Source organism: Schistocerca piceifrons, chromosome 6, assembly GCF_021461385.2.
Source record: "Schistocerca piceifrons isolate TAMUIC-IGC-003096 chromosome 6, iqSchPice1.1, whole genome shotgun sequence".
NCBI classification, from domain to species: domain Eukaryota; kingdom Metazoa; phylum Arthropoda; class Insecta; order Orthoptera; family Acrididae; genus Schistocerca; species Schistocerca piceifrons.
Window position 1 is genome coordinate 82,709,842 of NC_060143.1, and position 16,899 is coordinate 82,726,740.

The following is a 16,899-nucleotide window of genomic DNA, read 5'->3' on the forward strand; positions in this document are numbered from 1 at the left end:
TTGAGATTGCCAGCAGGCCCTCCAACTTCATAAGCAGCACCAATCACCGGAACACCTGATTACCTTTGAGTGGCTCCGTGCCCGAACCCGCTGCTTTATTCACTGACAGAAGCAGGAGTGCTGAGAATGGTATGTCTCCACCATTGGCATCTGTACCTCTCCATCGCAGGTTTGGACCAAGATTAGGCGACTCTATGGATATCAGACCCCCGTCAGTGCACCTGGGCCTTCCCTGAATGTAGCAGTCTGTACTGAATCAGACACGATTGCAGAACTCTTAGTAGAGCATTATGCTCAGAGTTCCGCTTCTACGAATTACCTGCTGGGCTTCTGCTCCCTGAAATAGTGGTTGGAACATCGGAGCCTTTCATTCCATACGTGCTACGCCAAATCGCACAGTGCTCCATTCAGCGAGTGGGAATTCCAAAGTGCTCTAGCCGCTTGCCCTGATAACGGCTCCTGGGCCAGATCACATTAACTATCAGATGCTCTGACACCTTTTGGTGGACTGCCAGCAACATCTCTTTGACCGTTTCAACTGTATCTGGGTTGAGGGTGAGTTCCCATCACAATGGCGGGAAAGCATTGTCAAGCATCGTCATACCAGTTTTGAAACCTGGCAAGAACCCACTGGAAGCGGACAGCTACCGCCCCATTAACCTCACCCATGTTCTGTGCAAGATGCTCAAATGCATGGTGAGCCGGAGATTGAGTTGACTACTTGAGTCTCGGGGCCTTCTGGCTCCGTCTCAGGCTGGGTTCCGAAAGGGCCACTCTGCCACTGATAATCTGGTCTGCCTTGAGTCTGCCATCCATATGGCCTTTGCCCGCTGTCAGCATCTGGTTGCCATCTTTTTTACATGGCGACATCAAATCCTCACCATGCTTCATGGGTGGGGTCTCAGGGGCCCGCTCCCAATTTTTATTCAAAATTTTCTGTCGCTTCGTTCCTTCCACATGCAAGTTGGTTCCTCCTATAGTTCCTCCCAAGTCCAGGAGAATGGGGTCCCACAAAGCTCTGTCTTGAGTATGTGCCTCTTTTTAGTTGCTATCAATGGGCTTGCTGCAGCTGTGGGAATGTCCGTATCAGCTTCTTTGTATGCTGACGACTTTTACCTGTACTATAGCTCCGCTGGAATTGCAGTTGCTAAACGGAAGCTGCAGGGCGCTATCTGCAAGGTGCAGTCTTGGGCCGTAATGCACGGCTTCCAGTTTTCGGCCACCAAGACTTGTGTCACGCATTTCTGTCGGCGTCACCCTGTTCACCCTGAGACAGGGCTTTATCTTAATAGCAAACCTCTTGCTGTGGTGGAGACATATCAGTTTTGGGGATTGCTTTTTGATACCTGGTTGACTTGGCTCCCTCATATTCAGCAGCTTAAACAAACGTGCTGGCGGCATCTTAACGCTCTTCGCTGCTTGAGTCACACCAGCTGGGTGTAGTGACTCCCTGAGTGGTTTATGAACTATCGACCAGTGTTTCCTCGCTCTTGTCTGGTGATGGCTATCCAGGATTCCATCCATACTCTTGCCCGTTGTGGGCGCTCCGTGGTTTTTATGTGGATCCCGGGTCATGTCAGCATCCCGGGTAATGAATGTGTTGACACGCTGGCCAAACAGGCTATCAGTGCACCAGCCCTGGAGATTGGCCATCTGGAATGTGATCTCCAGTCAGTATTGCAGCAAAAAGTCCTTGGTATTGGGGTGATGAGTGGCTCACCCTGCTCCCTCCCCCCCACCCCCCACCCCCTCCCCAACAAACTTCGGGTCATTAAGGAGACTACAGGTGTGTGGCACTCCTCCTTGCATGCCTCTTGCAAGGACTCAGTTGTTCTCCGTCATATATTGCGCCGCGAGAACCCACCTCTATGTCACTGTGGATCAGCGTTGGCAGTGGTCCACATCTTGTTGGCCTGTCCACTTTTAACTGTGCTCAGGCAGACGTTTGCACTGCCTGATACGCCCCCTGCCCTTTTATCGGATGACGCTGCAATGGCAGGCTTAGTTTTGAGTTTTATTTGAGCAGGGGGCTTTTATCACTCGATCTGAGGTTTTGTCTCTTTTTTTGTGTTGAGTCTGGTCTTTGGCCTATGGTTTTAGATTGAGGTTTTTAGTGTGTCTCTTGGTGGTTGGCTTTTTGGTTTTTTGTTTCCATTCTCGGCCAACCACTGTAACACTCTGTGTGTGTTTAATTCCTCTTTTCTGGTCTTTGTCTATGTCTTTCTTGTTCTATGTCATCCCTCGTCATCTCTGTTGCTTGTTTTTCTTCCTTGTGGGTGTTTCATTATCATGGAAAAAGGGACCGATGGCCTTTGTAGTCTGGTTCCTTCAACCCCACAAACCAACCAACCAACCAACCTTCTGTTGATTGTGTGTAATGTGTAGTCACTTTTAATTCCTTTTTCATCTTCACGTTCTATGGTTCGGACATAGGCTTGTATGACCAAAGTTGTTTTCTCACTCAAAAAACAAAACAAACAAAACATTCCTAGTCTTGGGAGACTTCAATGCCCATAACCGTTTGTGAGGTGGAACGGTGATCACTGGCCATGGTAAAAACATTGAAATTTTTCTGGCACAACATGATCTTTGTTTCTTGAACTCTGGTGCCCTTACGCACTTCAGTATGGACGTGGTCATTGATCTCTTCTTTTGCAGTCCTGTCTTCTACTATTTATCCACTGAATGGCCCATGATGACCTGTGTGCTGATGACCACTACCCGATCTTCCTGTCCCTTCATCAGCATTGCTCCCCTGTACTCCTGCCCAGATGGATTCTCCATAATGCTGACTGTGATGGGTTCACCTCTGCTGTTGTCCTTAGGTCTCTGTCACAATGTCGTTTTGATGCGGCTGTTGGCAGCTATTCTTTTGGCAGTCAACAGGCCATCCCCTCTTTCTTGGGATTCCCTCACTGGAAGGTGGTACTCTGGTGGACCCAAAGATTGCTGCTGCCATTATAGATTGTAGGTGGGCTCTCGAGTGCTATAAGTGGCAACCTTCACTGTATAACCTCATTGCCTTTGAATGGCTCTGTGCCCATGTTTGCTACCTCATAAAACAGTGAAAGTAAGAATCCATGAAACAGTACATTTCCACCATAGGATCATGTACCGCTCCATCACAGGTATGGGCAAAGATAAGCCAACTCTATAGTTTACAGTCCCCTTCAGATGGGCCAAGTATGTCCTTAGATGGTACCATTAATTCTGATCCAGACACTGTCTCCGAGAGTTTTGCTGAGCATTATGCTTACGCATATGCATCTGAGAACTACCACCCCGACTTTCAGCTCATGAAACAGTGGGAGGAGCAAATGTGCTTATCTTTTATGATCCACAACCTGGAGCCATATAATGCTTCTTACAGTGAACATGAACTCTCCAGTGCCGTTGCCCGTAGCTGTGATATGACTCCAGGGTCAGACTGCATCCACAACCAAATGCTGAAACATCTCTCAGTGAATTGTCAGCATCACATCCTTGTCCTCTTTCATCAGTTCTGGAATGAGAGTGAGAAAGTTTGATATTTCCAGTGCTGAAACTAGATAAGAACCCCCTCAATATGGACAGTTATCGCCCAGTTATCCTTACCAACATTCCCTGTAAGTTGCTTGAATGCATGGTGAGCAATAGGCTTTGTTGGCTCCCTGACTCTCGGGGCCTTTCGGCTGTATCTCAGGATAGTTTTTCACAAAGGCTGCTCCACTACTGATAAGTTGGTTTACTTGGAGTTGCCAGCACCTCATTGCTGTCTGTTTCGACCAACAGTAGGCTCATGACATGACACGGTGTCACCACATCCTTACTACATTACATGAGTGGTGTCTCCAGGGTTCACTCCCAATTTTTGTCAAGAACTTCACGTTGAAGCATACATTCCAGGTTCAAGTGGATGCTTCACTCAGTTACCCCCATATCCAAGAGAATAGGATCCCACAGGGGTCTGTACTAAACATCCCCCTATTTCTGCGGATCATTGATGGTCTAGTAGCAGCTGTGGAGTCTTTGGTATCACCCTCCTTACATGCTGACAAAAAAAAATGATTTAGCTAAAGTCTTGAGTGAAAGTGCTTAACAATTTGTCTCTTTTCCTAATTGTAATGATGATGTGCCAATTTCTAGGTGATGAGCTGGAAGGTGAGCCCCTGGCATACCTCTTGGAACGTGATACATCACAGCAGCAGCCACGTGTTTCCACCGTCATGATCGAGCGCCTACACACCAATGAGAAGATTCGCCACATGACAACAGCTCGCATCGTCACACCTGCACGGGAGGTGCCCGGTGAAGTGTTGATTGGCGAGAGCTGCATGTACTTTGTTGCAGACAGTGACTGCTCATCGGCATTGTCAGAGGTTAGGACCATACTTGGTGGACACCTGTGTTCATTTTTCTGCCAGTGTTATACAGATCTGAGGCAATGACAACACCTGAAAGACTCGTACACTTCTCAAAAGGTGTCACATTTATATTAGATTGTATTATTATTCTTAGTCAAAGCACAGTGTCTACTGTTGGTTAGTTCCATATTATTTTCTCTTCTCTCTTTACTCATTCTGCCATGAATTGCAATAATGACCCTTTTAGCAGACTCTTTGCTGTTCCCTCATTTTTATCTTTTATTATATTTACAATATTATTCAGACGTTAGACCTCCACTGCTGGATAAAGGTGATTTTAGGATTTTTTGTGCATCATCCTCATCCCCCCTCTCCAACTCCCCCCCCCCCCCCCCCACTCCCCTCCCGTACCACACCACACCCCAGTTTTGAGATATCATCATTCATCTTCCCTGAGATAATCACCTTTATTTTCTTATCTCTCAGAGTTCAGCAATGGACATCTTGAGTTCAGTTTACATTAGTGACTTGTATGTACCATGAGTCATAACTGTGATCTCTTGCTGTTATGTCGAACAAACCAGTTTTACCAGAATAGTATGCTGTGTCAGTGAAACATGTGGCAGCATGATGATTGCGTTATGCCACATATTTCTCAAACAGTGATTCATGTTTGACAACATCCGATCTCTCTCTCTCTCTCCCTTTCTCCTTCTCTCCCCCCCCTCTCCCTCCTCCCCACCTCTCCACTCCTTCCTGCCCCTCTCTCCTTCTCCCTCCTCCCCTTCTCCCATCCTCCCCCTCTCCCATCCTCCCTCTCTCCCTCTCCCATCCTCCCTCTCTCCCTCTCCCATCCTCCCTCTCTCCCTCTCCCATCCTCCCTCTCTCCCTCTCCCATCCTCCCTCTCTCCCTCTCCCATCCTCCCTCTCTCCCTCTCCCATCCTCCCTCTCTCCCTCTCCCATCATCCCTCTCTCCCTCTCCCATCATCCCTCTCTCCCTCTCCCATCCTCCCTCTCTCCATCCTCCCTCTCTCCCTCTCCCATCCTCCCTCTCTCCCTCTCCCATCCTCCCTCTCTCCCTCTCCCATCCTCCCTCTCTCCCTCTCCCATCCTCCCTCTCTCCCTCTCCCATCCTCCCTCTCCCATCCTCCCTCTCTGCCTCTCCCATCCTCCCTCTCTGCCTCTCCCATCCTCCCTCTCTGCCTCTCCCATCCTCCCTCTCTGCCTCTCCCATCCTCCCTCTCCCTCCTCTCCCTCTCTCTCTTCCCCCCGCTCCCTCCCTCTCTTCCCTCCGCTCCCTCTCTGTCTTTCTCCCCCGTCTCCCCCTTTCCCCCGTCTCCCCCTTTCCCCCGTCTCCCCCTTTCCCCCGTCTCCCCCTTTCCCCCGTCTCCCCCTTTCCCCCGTCTCCCCCTTTCCCCCGTCTCCCCCTTTCCCCCCTCTCTTCCTCCCCCCTCCCCTCTCCCCCCATCTGCCCCTCCCTCCCCATCTGCAGGATGGTGTGGTGGGGCAGGAGAGAGAGAGAGAGAGAGAGAGAGAGAGAGAGAGAGAGAGAGCAACAGCAACAGATAGCTGTACAGTAGAAGAGAGACTCCATTCTCCTCATTTCTTTTATTTTTTCCTTCTGGGAATCTCCGTTATCATCATAACATGTGTTATCCCTCAATTCTGATCTCATACACAGCATTTCTTACTGATGGGCCAGTGTTTAGTCCTTCTTCTTCTCCTTCTCCTGGACTAGGTGATATCAGTTGCTCCATTGAACAAGGTCCAGCCATCTCTTCCAAGGTCAAGGATCAGATCCCATGGTAACACAAGTTTCTGAACCATATCTGGCATTAGAATTGTACAAAGGTTAATCATTAATTCCTGGGCAGGCACAGCATTTTTCATAACATGACTGGCCATGTGATTCACTTCGTACACATGTAAATATGTCGGTCTTTATGTTACCAAGCTAAATGCATACGAGCAAAATCACAGTTCAATCTTAGTTTAACTAAACAATGATAAAATAAACTTACATAATATGAGCTAAAGTACTGTTTAATTAAATGATAAGTAAATAAACTTTCATTATGTCGTTTTGTTGCCATGGACAGAGGTACCACCCATTAATGACCCACTCGAAGCATTAAACAGCATAGTTGCATCAGGTTCCACACAACCACGTATTTGATTGCTATTGTCTCGTAGACAACTGCCTCATTATGGGATTGTGCTGCTACCTCGTACTCTGGGTCATTTTCTTGCATAGATCATAAATTTTTTCTCTCTTAGCTTGCTGTTTATTTCATATTAACTGGAGGATGGGAGAGGGAGAGAGGGAGGATGGGAGAGGGGGAGGATGGGAGAAGGGGAGGAGGGAGAAGGAGAGAGGAGCAGGAAGGAGAGGGAGAGGGGGGAGGAGGGAGAGGGGGGGAGAGAAGGAGAAAGGGGGAGAGAGAGAGAGAGAGAGAGAGAGAGAGAGAGAGAGAGAGAGAGAGAGAGCTTGAAAACTAAAATGTCGACAGGAGTAGATATGGTGCTGGTGTCTATCACAATGGAGACCATTCCACAAACTACCAGGCCGTTGAAAGATTGTAAACGTCAAAAGTAAATAGCTCTTTTAGCCATTCTTCAAAATATTAAAAAAAAATTATAAAACACTTACTAATTCAATATCCAAATAACCATAAATATTATTATTAAACAGTAATACCGTATTTACTCGAATCTAAGCCGCACTTTTTTTTCGGTTTTTGTAATCCAAAAAACCGGCTGCGGCTTAGAATCGAGTGCAAAGCAAGCAGAAGTTCTGAAAAAAATGTTGGTAGGTGCCGCCACAACTAACTTCTGCCGTCGAATATATGTAGTGCTACACAGGGAAGCTTTGTAGGCACAAAGATAAATACTGGCGCCAAAACCTCTGTGCCAGTAAAAAAAAAAAGGGTGCAAGACGAGCTTTTTTTCTTCGCCCCGAGTTTCGACCACTGCATTTTCATACATTATCCAACGAAGTAAATACAAATTCTGTATTGTTCATCTTTGAATGTAACAGAATTTCAATGTACTACGAAAATCTGACTGGCAAGACTGTTTGGGATGTTTGTCAATATGGCCAACTCTACATTCTCAATTTTTTCCTACCTGTGAGGAGAGATGGTTGCTAATAGGAACCTGATGAAATGTGAATCACAAGCAGTAGTCTCTTCACCATAAGAATAATACGAATATAAACATTTTGCCACATATTTTTCATGTTTGCTGCTATCTCATTTAAATCCTGTCTGCCTAATAAACTACGAAACTAGAGTGAGACAACAGCAAACACGGAAGAATATACGTATCGTGTCATGTTTATATTCGTATTATTCTTATGCCTAATAGTGATACAGTCAGAAATGAAGCCCGGCAACTGACTAGATTTTTAAACCTAAGATGACTCTAATTTCTGTGCAGAATTTGATGTACTAAAGAAGTGGCCGCAAAGATTTTCAAATGGAAAAAAATTTTCACGTAACTCTCGTTTAGAACATGTTCTATCATACGCAGTCTATTATTTGGTTCTTGTTGATCATTATCAAAGAAAGCAGCAGCGTAAGTAACAACAAATAGCAGTCTCTTGCCATTGTTTCGCTAATGAGACGATTCCTCTCTTTCTTTTTTTTGTAAGCGGCGGTAGCGCGCACAAAAGCAAGCCATGCCGCGACAGGCCGTAAACACGCACTATCAGAATGCGACAAACAATGCATGACACAGTACAGTAATGAATTTTCAGCTTAAGAGTGATGTAAACACCTATAACAAAGAAAACGGCAATTATCAGATCGAAGCAAACTAAGCAATCGATTCAAACCAGAAGAAGCACGTGACAAAGGAAGGGTACCCGAATAAATACGGATGGAGCGCCTGACGCATAGCAATGGCTACCTGGTAAAGCTTAACTGCTATACTTACGACTCGAACCGAACTACTGTAGCTGTATCGTCATTCATTCGACCTAAATTGTGTCTCATATTACAATGGACCAACTTTGTTTCGATTTGGAGGTGTGGCCTAAAACTTTTCTCTCCCCTTGAATTCCGAGTCTAAAATTACAGGTGCAGCTTAGATTCGGGAATTTTTTTTTCCTTTATTTCGAGTCTCATTTTTCAGGTGCGGCTTAGATTAGAGTGTGGCTTAGATTCAAGTAAATACGGTAAGCTTGGCTTTCAAGCAAGTATAAACACAGAAACAGCAGTAATGTCCTAGCCTTAACAAATAACCGGAAATCCAGAGGGGGTGGGGATTGTACCTACAAAACTGAACACAGATTGTAGGACTGGTGTTACCTTAGTCCACTCATAAAATTGGTTTTGTTTCAGAGGGGAAACATTTGGAAAAAGATTGCATAATCTAAGTACCACATTATTTCTTATCTATGTGAGTGATATTCACAGCCCAAACAGTGCTGCCAGTGTCGTCCTATTCCCACTGATACTAGTGTGATGATAAGTGCCCCAAAGCAGTTGCTGCATACAGCTACTGATAAAGTCTTCAAGTGTATTGGCTCTTAGTTTGGTTTTAAATGCAAATAAAACAAATTACATGCATCTTGGAAAAATAATTCAAATTGTAAATCTAGATGTGGTATCTGGTGACAAAGCCGTAGACAGAGTTACAAATTTTCTGGGGATTCATGTTGATGGAACTTAAACTTTAATAACCATGTAATAAAAGTTGCACACAAAATCAATTCAGTCCATTTTGCTCTTATAATTACCATAAATGTTTGTATATCAAAATCTTCCACGATGGCATATTTTGGCTATTTCCATTCTCTTGCACTGTACAGAATAATATTTTAGGGTTCCACTTATTCACTACTTGCCACCTAAAAAAAATTCTTTTCATTACAGAAGAGGGCTATCTGAATAACACACAGTTTTCTTTACATACACTGCAAACCCATACAGAAGCCTTTTCCCCACAGCTTTGCTCATGTACGCATTCGATACATTTATCAAACTACTGTAAAGATGACATGTTAAGTTGCAAACAGCTCAACTCACGCACACACAATTAGCTTTTGGCCACAGCCTCATCAGAAAAGAAACACACAAACATTCATTCGCATAAAAAAGCACGCCTTACACACACGTGACCACCATCTCCAGTAGCAGAAGAAAGGACAGCTGTACACAATACACAACCTCAAAACAAATCCTGACCTAATCATCCTAGCTGCAGACAAAGGTTCTACCACTGTTGTTATGCATTTTAGTGACTACCTGGTGGAAGGTCTTTGCCAATTTTTTACTCCTCCATGTATAACCTCTGCCAGAGTGATCCCATCCCAGAACTCCAACATAAATCTCCAATCCCTGCTTTAAGTCCCTGCTCAAAGCCTTAGGTCCTTCCCAGAACCTCTCTCCTGAATCCATTTCCCTCTTCACCCCTATGATATCTTGCGCACCCACAATGTACGAGTTCCCCAAAATCCATAAATCGGACAATCCTGAATGCCCTGTTGTGGCTGGTTATTGTGTCTTCAGTGAAAGAATTTTTGCCCTCATTGACCAACACATCTAACCAATTGCCCATAATCTAATCTCCCAAGTCAAAAATACCAACCACTTCCATCACTGACTCTCCACCATCCCCACACCTTTACCTCTTGGATCCCTACTTGTCATTGTTGACACCACCTTCCTATATACCAGCATCCCTCAGTCCATGGTCTTATCATTACTGAACTCTACCTTTCCCATTGTCCTCCACACTCCAAACCCACTAACTTGTACCTTATACACCTTACTAACATCATTTCAACTCACTACTTTCCCCTTTGAAGGGAAGGTATACAAACAAATCTGCAGCACAGCCACGGGCATCGACATGCCTTTGTCCTATGCCAGTATGCTTATGGGTCATCTAGAGGAGACCTTCTTAGCCTCCCAAAATGCCAAACCCCTAGTTTTGTTCAGGTTCATTGATGATATCTTCATGATCTGGACTCGGGGCAAGACAACCTATCTTTATTTCTTCACCACCGTAACACTTTCTCCATTCACTTCATGTGGACCACATCAATCCAGCATGCCACCTTCCTGGATGTTAACCTACTCCTTTCTGATGGCTCTATCCACACCTCAGTCCACATTGAACACACGAACCACCAGCATTAGCAACTTTTGGACAGCTATCATCTCTTCCATGCCAAAAAATCCCTCCCATACGGCATGGCCACCCAGGAGTGGTGTTTGTGCAGTGACAAGAACTCCCTGCCTAGTGTTCTGGGGGTATCATCAAGGCCTTCAGAGACAGTCACCACCACCAGACCTATTCAGTAAACAGATCTCCTTTACCATTTCTCCTCACACCGCCAGTCTTTTCACCATCCCTAAGAACCAGCTGCAAAAGAGAGCCCCCTTCATCAACCAAAACTGCTCTGGGCTGGAACAACTTAATCACATCCTTTGCCAGGGCTTTGATTATGCATCATTCAGCTCCAAAATGATGGACATCCAACCCAAGATCCTTTCCACCCCTCCTACAGTGGTTTTCTGTCACCCACCCAACTTCCACAAAATCCTAGTCCATTCCTTTGCCACTCCCAATCCTAGTGCCTTGCCACAAGTATCATATCCCTGTTGAAGACCCAGGTGCGAGATCTACCCAATCCACCCACCCAGTACTTCCTATTCCAGTCCTGTCATGTACACTTATTCTATCCCGTTAAGAGGCCAAGCCACTAGTGAAAGCAGCCATGTTATATAGCCACTGTGTTGCAGTCATTGCACACATATTGGTATGACCACCAACCAGCTGTCCACCAGGATGAATGGCCATCGCCAAACTGTGGCCAAGAACAAAGTAGACCACCCTGTGACACAACATGCAGCTGAACATAACATGTTTGATTTCAAAGGCTGCTTCACTACCCGAGTCATCTGTATCCTCCACTCTACCATCAGGTTTTCTGAACTGCAAAGATGGGAGTTATCCATACAACACATTCTCTGATCCTGAATTTATTCTGGCTTCAATCTGCAGTAATGTACTGTCTCCACACCCTCCACCCAACAGATTCCACCTGCTCTGTCCTAATGCCTCCCGCCCTTTTTTTTTTTTTTTTTTTTTTTTTTGTTTGTTTCCCACCCTCTTCATGTCCCACACTCTGCCAACACACCTGCCCATCTTTCCCCACTCTTCTCATTTTGCCCCCCCCCCCCCCCCTCACACCCTTCTTCCCCTGTCCCTGCCTCACAGCCTCCCAACACTGTGCCTTTTGGCAGTCTAGTCTCTACACACTCTGTCATACAGCACTCCTCCCCCCTCCCTCCCCCCACTATCCCTTCCTTTTCCCCACCTCCTCTAGATTGCTGCTTCCTTTCTATTTGGCAGTTGCATTCTGTTCCTAACTGCCAGAGATAGTGGTTGTGTGTTCATAAGGTGTGCTTGCTTATGTGAATGAATGTTTGTGTGTGTTTCTTTTTCTGATGAAGGCTGTGGCTGAAAGCTAATGTGTGAGTGTCTTTAAGTCTGTCTGCAACTTAACGTGTCATCTTCGCGATAAGTAGCAGTATGTCCTTTTCTTACAATGTTAATCTTTTGACACACATATTTCAGACACATCCTCCTTCCTCCCATCTCTCTGCCCACCTCATCGTCCCAACTCTATGTCTCCATCTCCTTCTTACCACTCTGTGTCTCCAACTCCTCCTCGTCTCTTTGTCCATCTCCTTTACCCCTCTCAGAGACCACATCTTCCTCCCTCCCCCCCCCCCCCCAGTCCATATCTGCGTGCCTGCCTGCCTTCTTTCTGTTCATATCTTCCTGCCCCTCTTCCTGTTCCACCTGGCCACTACCCCTTGACCCCTTCCACCTGCCTTCTGCTTCTCCCCCCCCCCCCCCCCCCCAGTGTATATTTTTACCTTCCCTGTCCATTCCCACCTTCCCCAACTCCATGCCTAGCTTGTCTGCCCCCCACCCCCACCCCCTCTCTCTGACCATTTCCTCTCCTCCCCTCTCTCTGACCATCTCCTCTGCTCCCTCTCTCTGACCATATCCTCCTCTCCCATTTCTCTGTTCAGCTCATTCCACCCTCTGTCACTATCCATCTTCTCCCTTCCCATCTCTCTGCTCAGACATGCCAATTTGCGGGTGCAGCCCCTGCAAGGCATATTAATGCTGTCCAGGCAACATGATTCCTTCTCTCTCTCTCTCTCTCTCTCTCTCTCTCTCTCTCTCTCTCTGTCTCTCTGTTTCCTGCTCCCTACACTTTATGTCCATCCCATACACCTCCTTACTGTCCTTTTCCTCCTCCCTCTTTCTCAGTCCACCTCATCCTCCACATCTCACCATTCGTCTCCTTCCCCCATCTCTTTGCTGAGCTGAACCTGTCTGCACATGTACCCCTTGCAAAGGTGGCTGATAATGCAGGTTGATACTACTCCCCCACTATGCTCCAAACCAGAAGACCACGACTGACTCTGGCTACAATGCTGTCAGTATTAATCTAAACCTGTACCCCATATGCGATGCTAGCTGTCTCCACCAGTTCAGCCAGCCACTGAGAGGAATTGAGAATGGACTCAGAGCCAGAACAACAAGCATGATGTGCAATGAAATGAGCCACTATGTGCAGCCAGTTGCACACAGTGCATTTGATTGCAACCGACAGAGACCTCTCGACATCTTGGATGAGACCTACCAGCAAGCATACCTAGTGTTCACTGACAGTCTTTTGTGACCTGCTTACTATTTCTCTGAGAGGCTCCATTACCCGTCTAACATTTGAGCTTCCAGTGGCTAGCATACGTGCTCTCTGCACTTCTCCAGAATGGGCAAGGCCACTGGTCCAGCAGGAAAGGCTTCACAGGCTGCCTCAGATGCATGTTCTCATATCTTTTGCTAATGTGTAATAAGCCACCCACGTGGCTGAACATAGTTTTATGAAAAACATTAGGCATCAGTAGATTTAAAATTTGGACGGTATAAGTTATTAGCTTTACGCTGCTATTTTGACAACAAATCCACGCAATATTCCTCTTGGGCAACTTGCAAACTAAGATTTAAGTTCTTTAAAAGTCTCCTTGAAAATGCACAAGGTTTTCTGATAGATAACTGCTAATTTGTATTTACTGAAAATTTTCTCAGTGTTATATTATTTTGGACAAATAAATATTTTTCTCCTCAATATTTTACTTCAGTGAATGTGCTTTTTTTTTTTTTTTTACAAACTTCAGGAATATCATGGGCAGTATGTTGGAATGGTTGAACTCCTATTGAACTCAGGGGAAACAAAGAGTGGTTATAACAGCAAATGAAGCAATTATTTCTCGGACTGGAAGATAGTTTGCGAAGGGGTGCCACAAGCTACAACAGTGGTCTGCATCTGTTTCTGTTGTATGTAATGACTTGCCATTAAATACAGATGTTCATTCAGACTTTGTTGCAGATGACAGCTCAGTCCTCATTGAAAATGATATCCTAAAAATAAATCACAGATAGTTTACAAAATATTGTAGAAGACCTGGAATCCTGGTGTCATCAGAACTGAGTGAAATAGAATGTAACGAAACTGAGATAATCCAGTTTAGAGCTATTTCATCAGAAATCGTTGGAGTAAAAATAACTTGTAATGATCAGGAAATGACTGACGTAAGCCATGTGAAGTTTTGTAGGCTTAAATCTGGACAAAAGGCACATGTAGACTTCTTAGAAAATAAACTGAGGAAGCTAGAATTTGTAATGTGTGTTGTATTTGGTACCATTAAAATGTGCACAAGAAAGGTAGTGTACTATGTCTACTTCAAAATCAACCAACAACACTAGACTTTTAATGCTTTAAAATGAAATCATCAGAAATGTGTGGGGCCCAGCAAAGAGATTCGTGTCTTCCACTATTTAAATATTTAAAAATACTAAACATTCTTTCTCTATATGTTTATGAAATTTTGATTTTCCTCTTAGATAACCACCATACACTTGAAATTCATCATTTCAAGACGTACTCATCACAAAGATATTTTCAAACGTCCACCACACAGATTAAAACTTTATGCCCAGTCACAGCTATCTATGTGAGTAAAGATTTATTATAAACTAAAAGGCAGAGATATACCTAACATGGATCTTGGCTCACCAAAACAATGCTTGTAAAACCTTTAAATAGATATTACTGCTACTGTTTGTAGAAGAATTACTGGAAGAGAATGTAACAGTTTCACCAAAAAGTTACATGTATTTTTAATTTAATAATGATATTGTACAGGATTTGCACATTGTATGTTTTGAGATAAATTACTTTTACATTTTATTAATATTAAATTTTGAGTATGAGCAGTTACATTTTTATTCTGTAGAAACATTTTGTAATCATTTTGGAACTAATGTACTGCCTTAAAATTAGTTTCTGTGAACGAACTATCAATATGAAGCAGAAATTTAGCATGGCAGAAATTTAGATGTGTAATTGAGAGGTAAGATTTCTCTCACTGCTTGTGAAATTGTCATTGATCCTCATTTGTTTTCATCTAAACTTGTAAAATGTTTGTAACACGTATAATTAAAATCATCGGGACTAACTCAAACTTTTCTTGTATTCCAGTGGCAGCTATCACCCGATGAAATTGATCTCTCTTCGACAGCGTGGAACTTCGAAGACGTGTGTGAAATTCACAACCGGAGATACCAGCTACAAGAGAGAGCATTGGAGATTTTCCTTTTGAATGGAAGAACATATCTTGTTGCTTTTCAGTCTTCCAAGGTTAGTGTGCACTCTTGCTATCTTGGTAGCTACCAGGTTTCCCTGCTTTTGCCACACCAAATATTGCTTTGTATGTGTGGTAACTATGCCCTGCAATGTACTCATAAACTCTCCTCACTCAGTGTAACATAGCACATTTCCAATGTAGGTATGTAAGCATGTAGATGTAGGCAAGGGATTATTGTGTCATTCATATTTGTTGTTCTTTACAAATACCAGGAGAAATCAATCAGAGAATGAATAATGTGTATGGGACAGCATGTCTGTTGAAAACCATCACTGTAGATGAAGGGTGCTTCTGCTTTGTGATAATGCATGTTCCCATATTGCAAATCCACTGGAGGTACTCTAGTTTACTTATTAAAGTTTACCATTAGATATCAGTTTAATTTTTTGTCAAAAGTTATCCAAAACCATATTCTGAAATAGTGTCTTGTTTCTCCACTAGGCAGTGCCACAAGTTCCTCCAAAGCCGTAACACAACATACACACATATGTAATACTAACTAATGTAAATCCACCCAATGATGGAGGTTTAAACCTTCGAAACGCGTCGTGGGAAAATATAAAATGGTGACTGGTAACAGTAAACTTGTTGTTTCATTTAATGTCAGTAACAGTCATGGTAAAGCCTAACCTAAAAATGTTCGTATTTAACGTATAATGCAGAAGTTAGTTACACCAACTTAAGTGGGAGATGATCAGGCATCTGTCCTATAGTCTTGATCCCTCCCCATGCAATTATCATGCATTTGGTCCCTTAAAAAAGGCCACGAAGTGTCGATGGTTCCTGTCGGATGAGGATGTGCAGCAGGGAGTGGTTTTTTACCAAACAGGTCTCTTCAGCCTGGTCTGTCAGTGGGATCATTGCTTTATTGCTCACCGTGATTGGTATACTGATTCTAGACTGTATGGCCTTTGAAAAGAACTTTTGGATCACCCCATATACAGAAATTAATAGTTCATTTACATTTTTCCAACCACAATACCAAACCTTTTTCTGCACTTGATAAGATAGAATCACCAGATGACTTTCCTCTGTGAGATCACTTACATTTTGATCTTGTTAAATGCCATGCACCTGTGATTATAACAACAGGGTGTATACTCCCCAGGGCAGCTGGGAAATCTGGGAAAAATGCAGGAATTTTTTAGAATTTCAGAAACTTTTCAGAATTCTGGGAATTTTTCATTCTGTTAGTTTTTTCAGTTAATTTTTGTAATTTTGACTGCTAAGAACTGATATGCTAACAAAGAATTTCACTTTAGCCTGCTTTTTCAGAATAATACTGCAGAAATAAAACATAAATGAGAGAATGACACCAAAATAAAACTTTAGTTACAAAGAAAATGTGCCCATTTATAACATCAATACACATTGCACACACAAGTTTCCGCAGACAGCAAAATGTGTCAAAGCCTTAGGACAAAGCCCTTGCAATACTTCATACTAATAAATTGCTTTCGATAAGCATGACATCCCAACTGTTTACATTTGAAGGGTGCGGTGGAAAAGGGGCACATGCCAACAGATTATGCTGTGTCAGGAAATGGGAATTAAGGGAATATGATTTTGTATAGTAATGTGAACTCCTGCTGTGATACTAACGGTTATTAAAGTTACTAGATGGTGTTTTGCAAATACTATTAAATATTAGGCCACTTTATTACAATTTAAAGTACAGAAAATGAAATCCATGACATGTAGACACATTACATAGCATGTCATTAATAATCAAACTCCCCATCAATGTTTTCCTGTTCCATTGTATCGTCACTACCATCACATATCAGTGACTGATAAAAACTTGAATATATTGGAG

The 16,899-nt window shown here is 43.8% G+C and overlaps 1 protein-coding gene across 1 annotated transcript in view; it reads left to right on the plus strand.

Annotated features, from left to right (window-relative positions):
* LOC124803150 (lysosomal-trafficking regulator) overlaps positions 1 to 16,899 on the plus strand; it is a 593,053-nt gene that overhangs the window by 483,817 nt on the left and 92,337 nt on the right. Inside the window, exons 43-44 of the mRNA XM_047264331.1 lie at positions 4,126 to 4,358; positions 14,918 to 15,076. Of these exons, the coding sequence (XP_047120287.1) occupies positions 4,126 to 4,358; positions 14,918 to 15,076 (392 nt within the window). The remainder of the gene's footprint in view (positions 1 to 4,125; positions 4,359 to 14,917; positions 15,077 to 16,899) is intronic.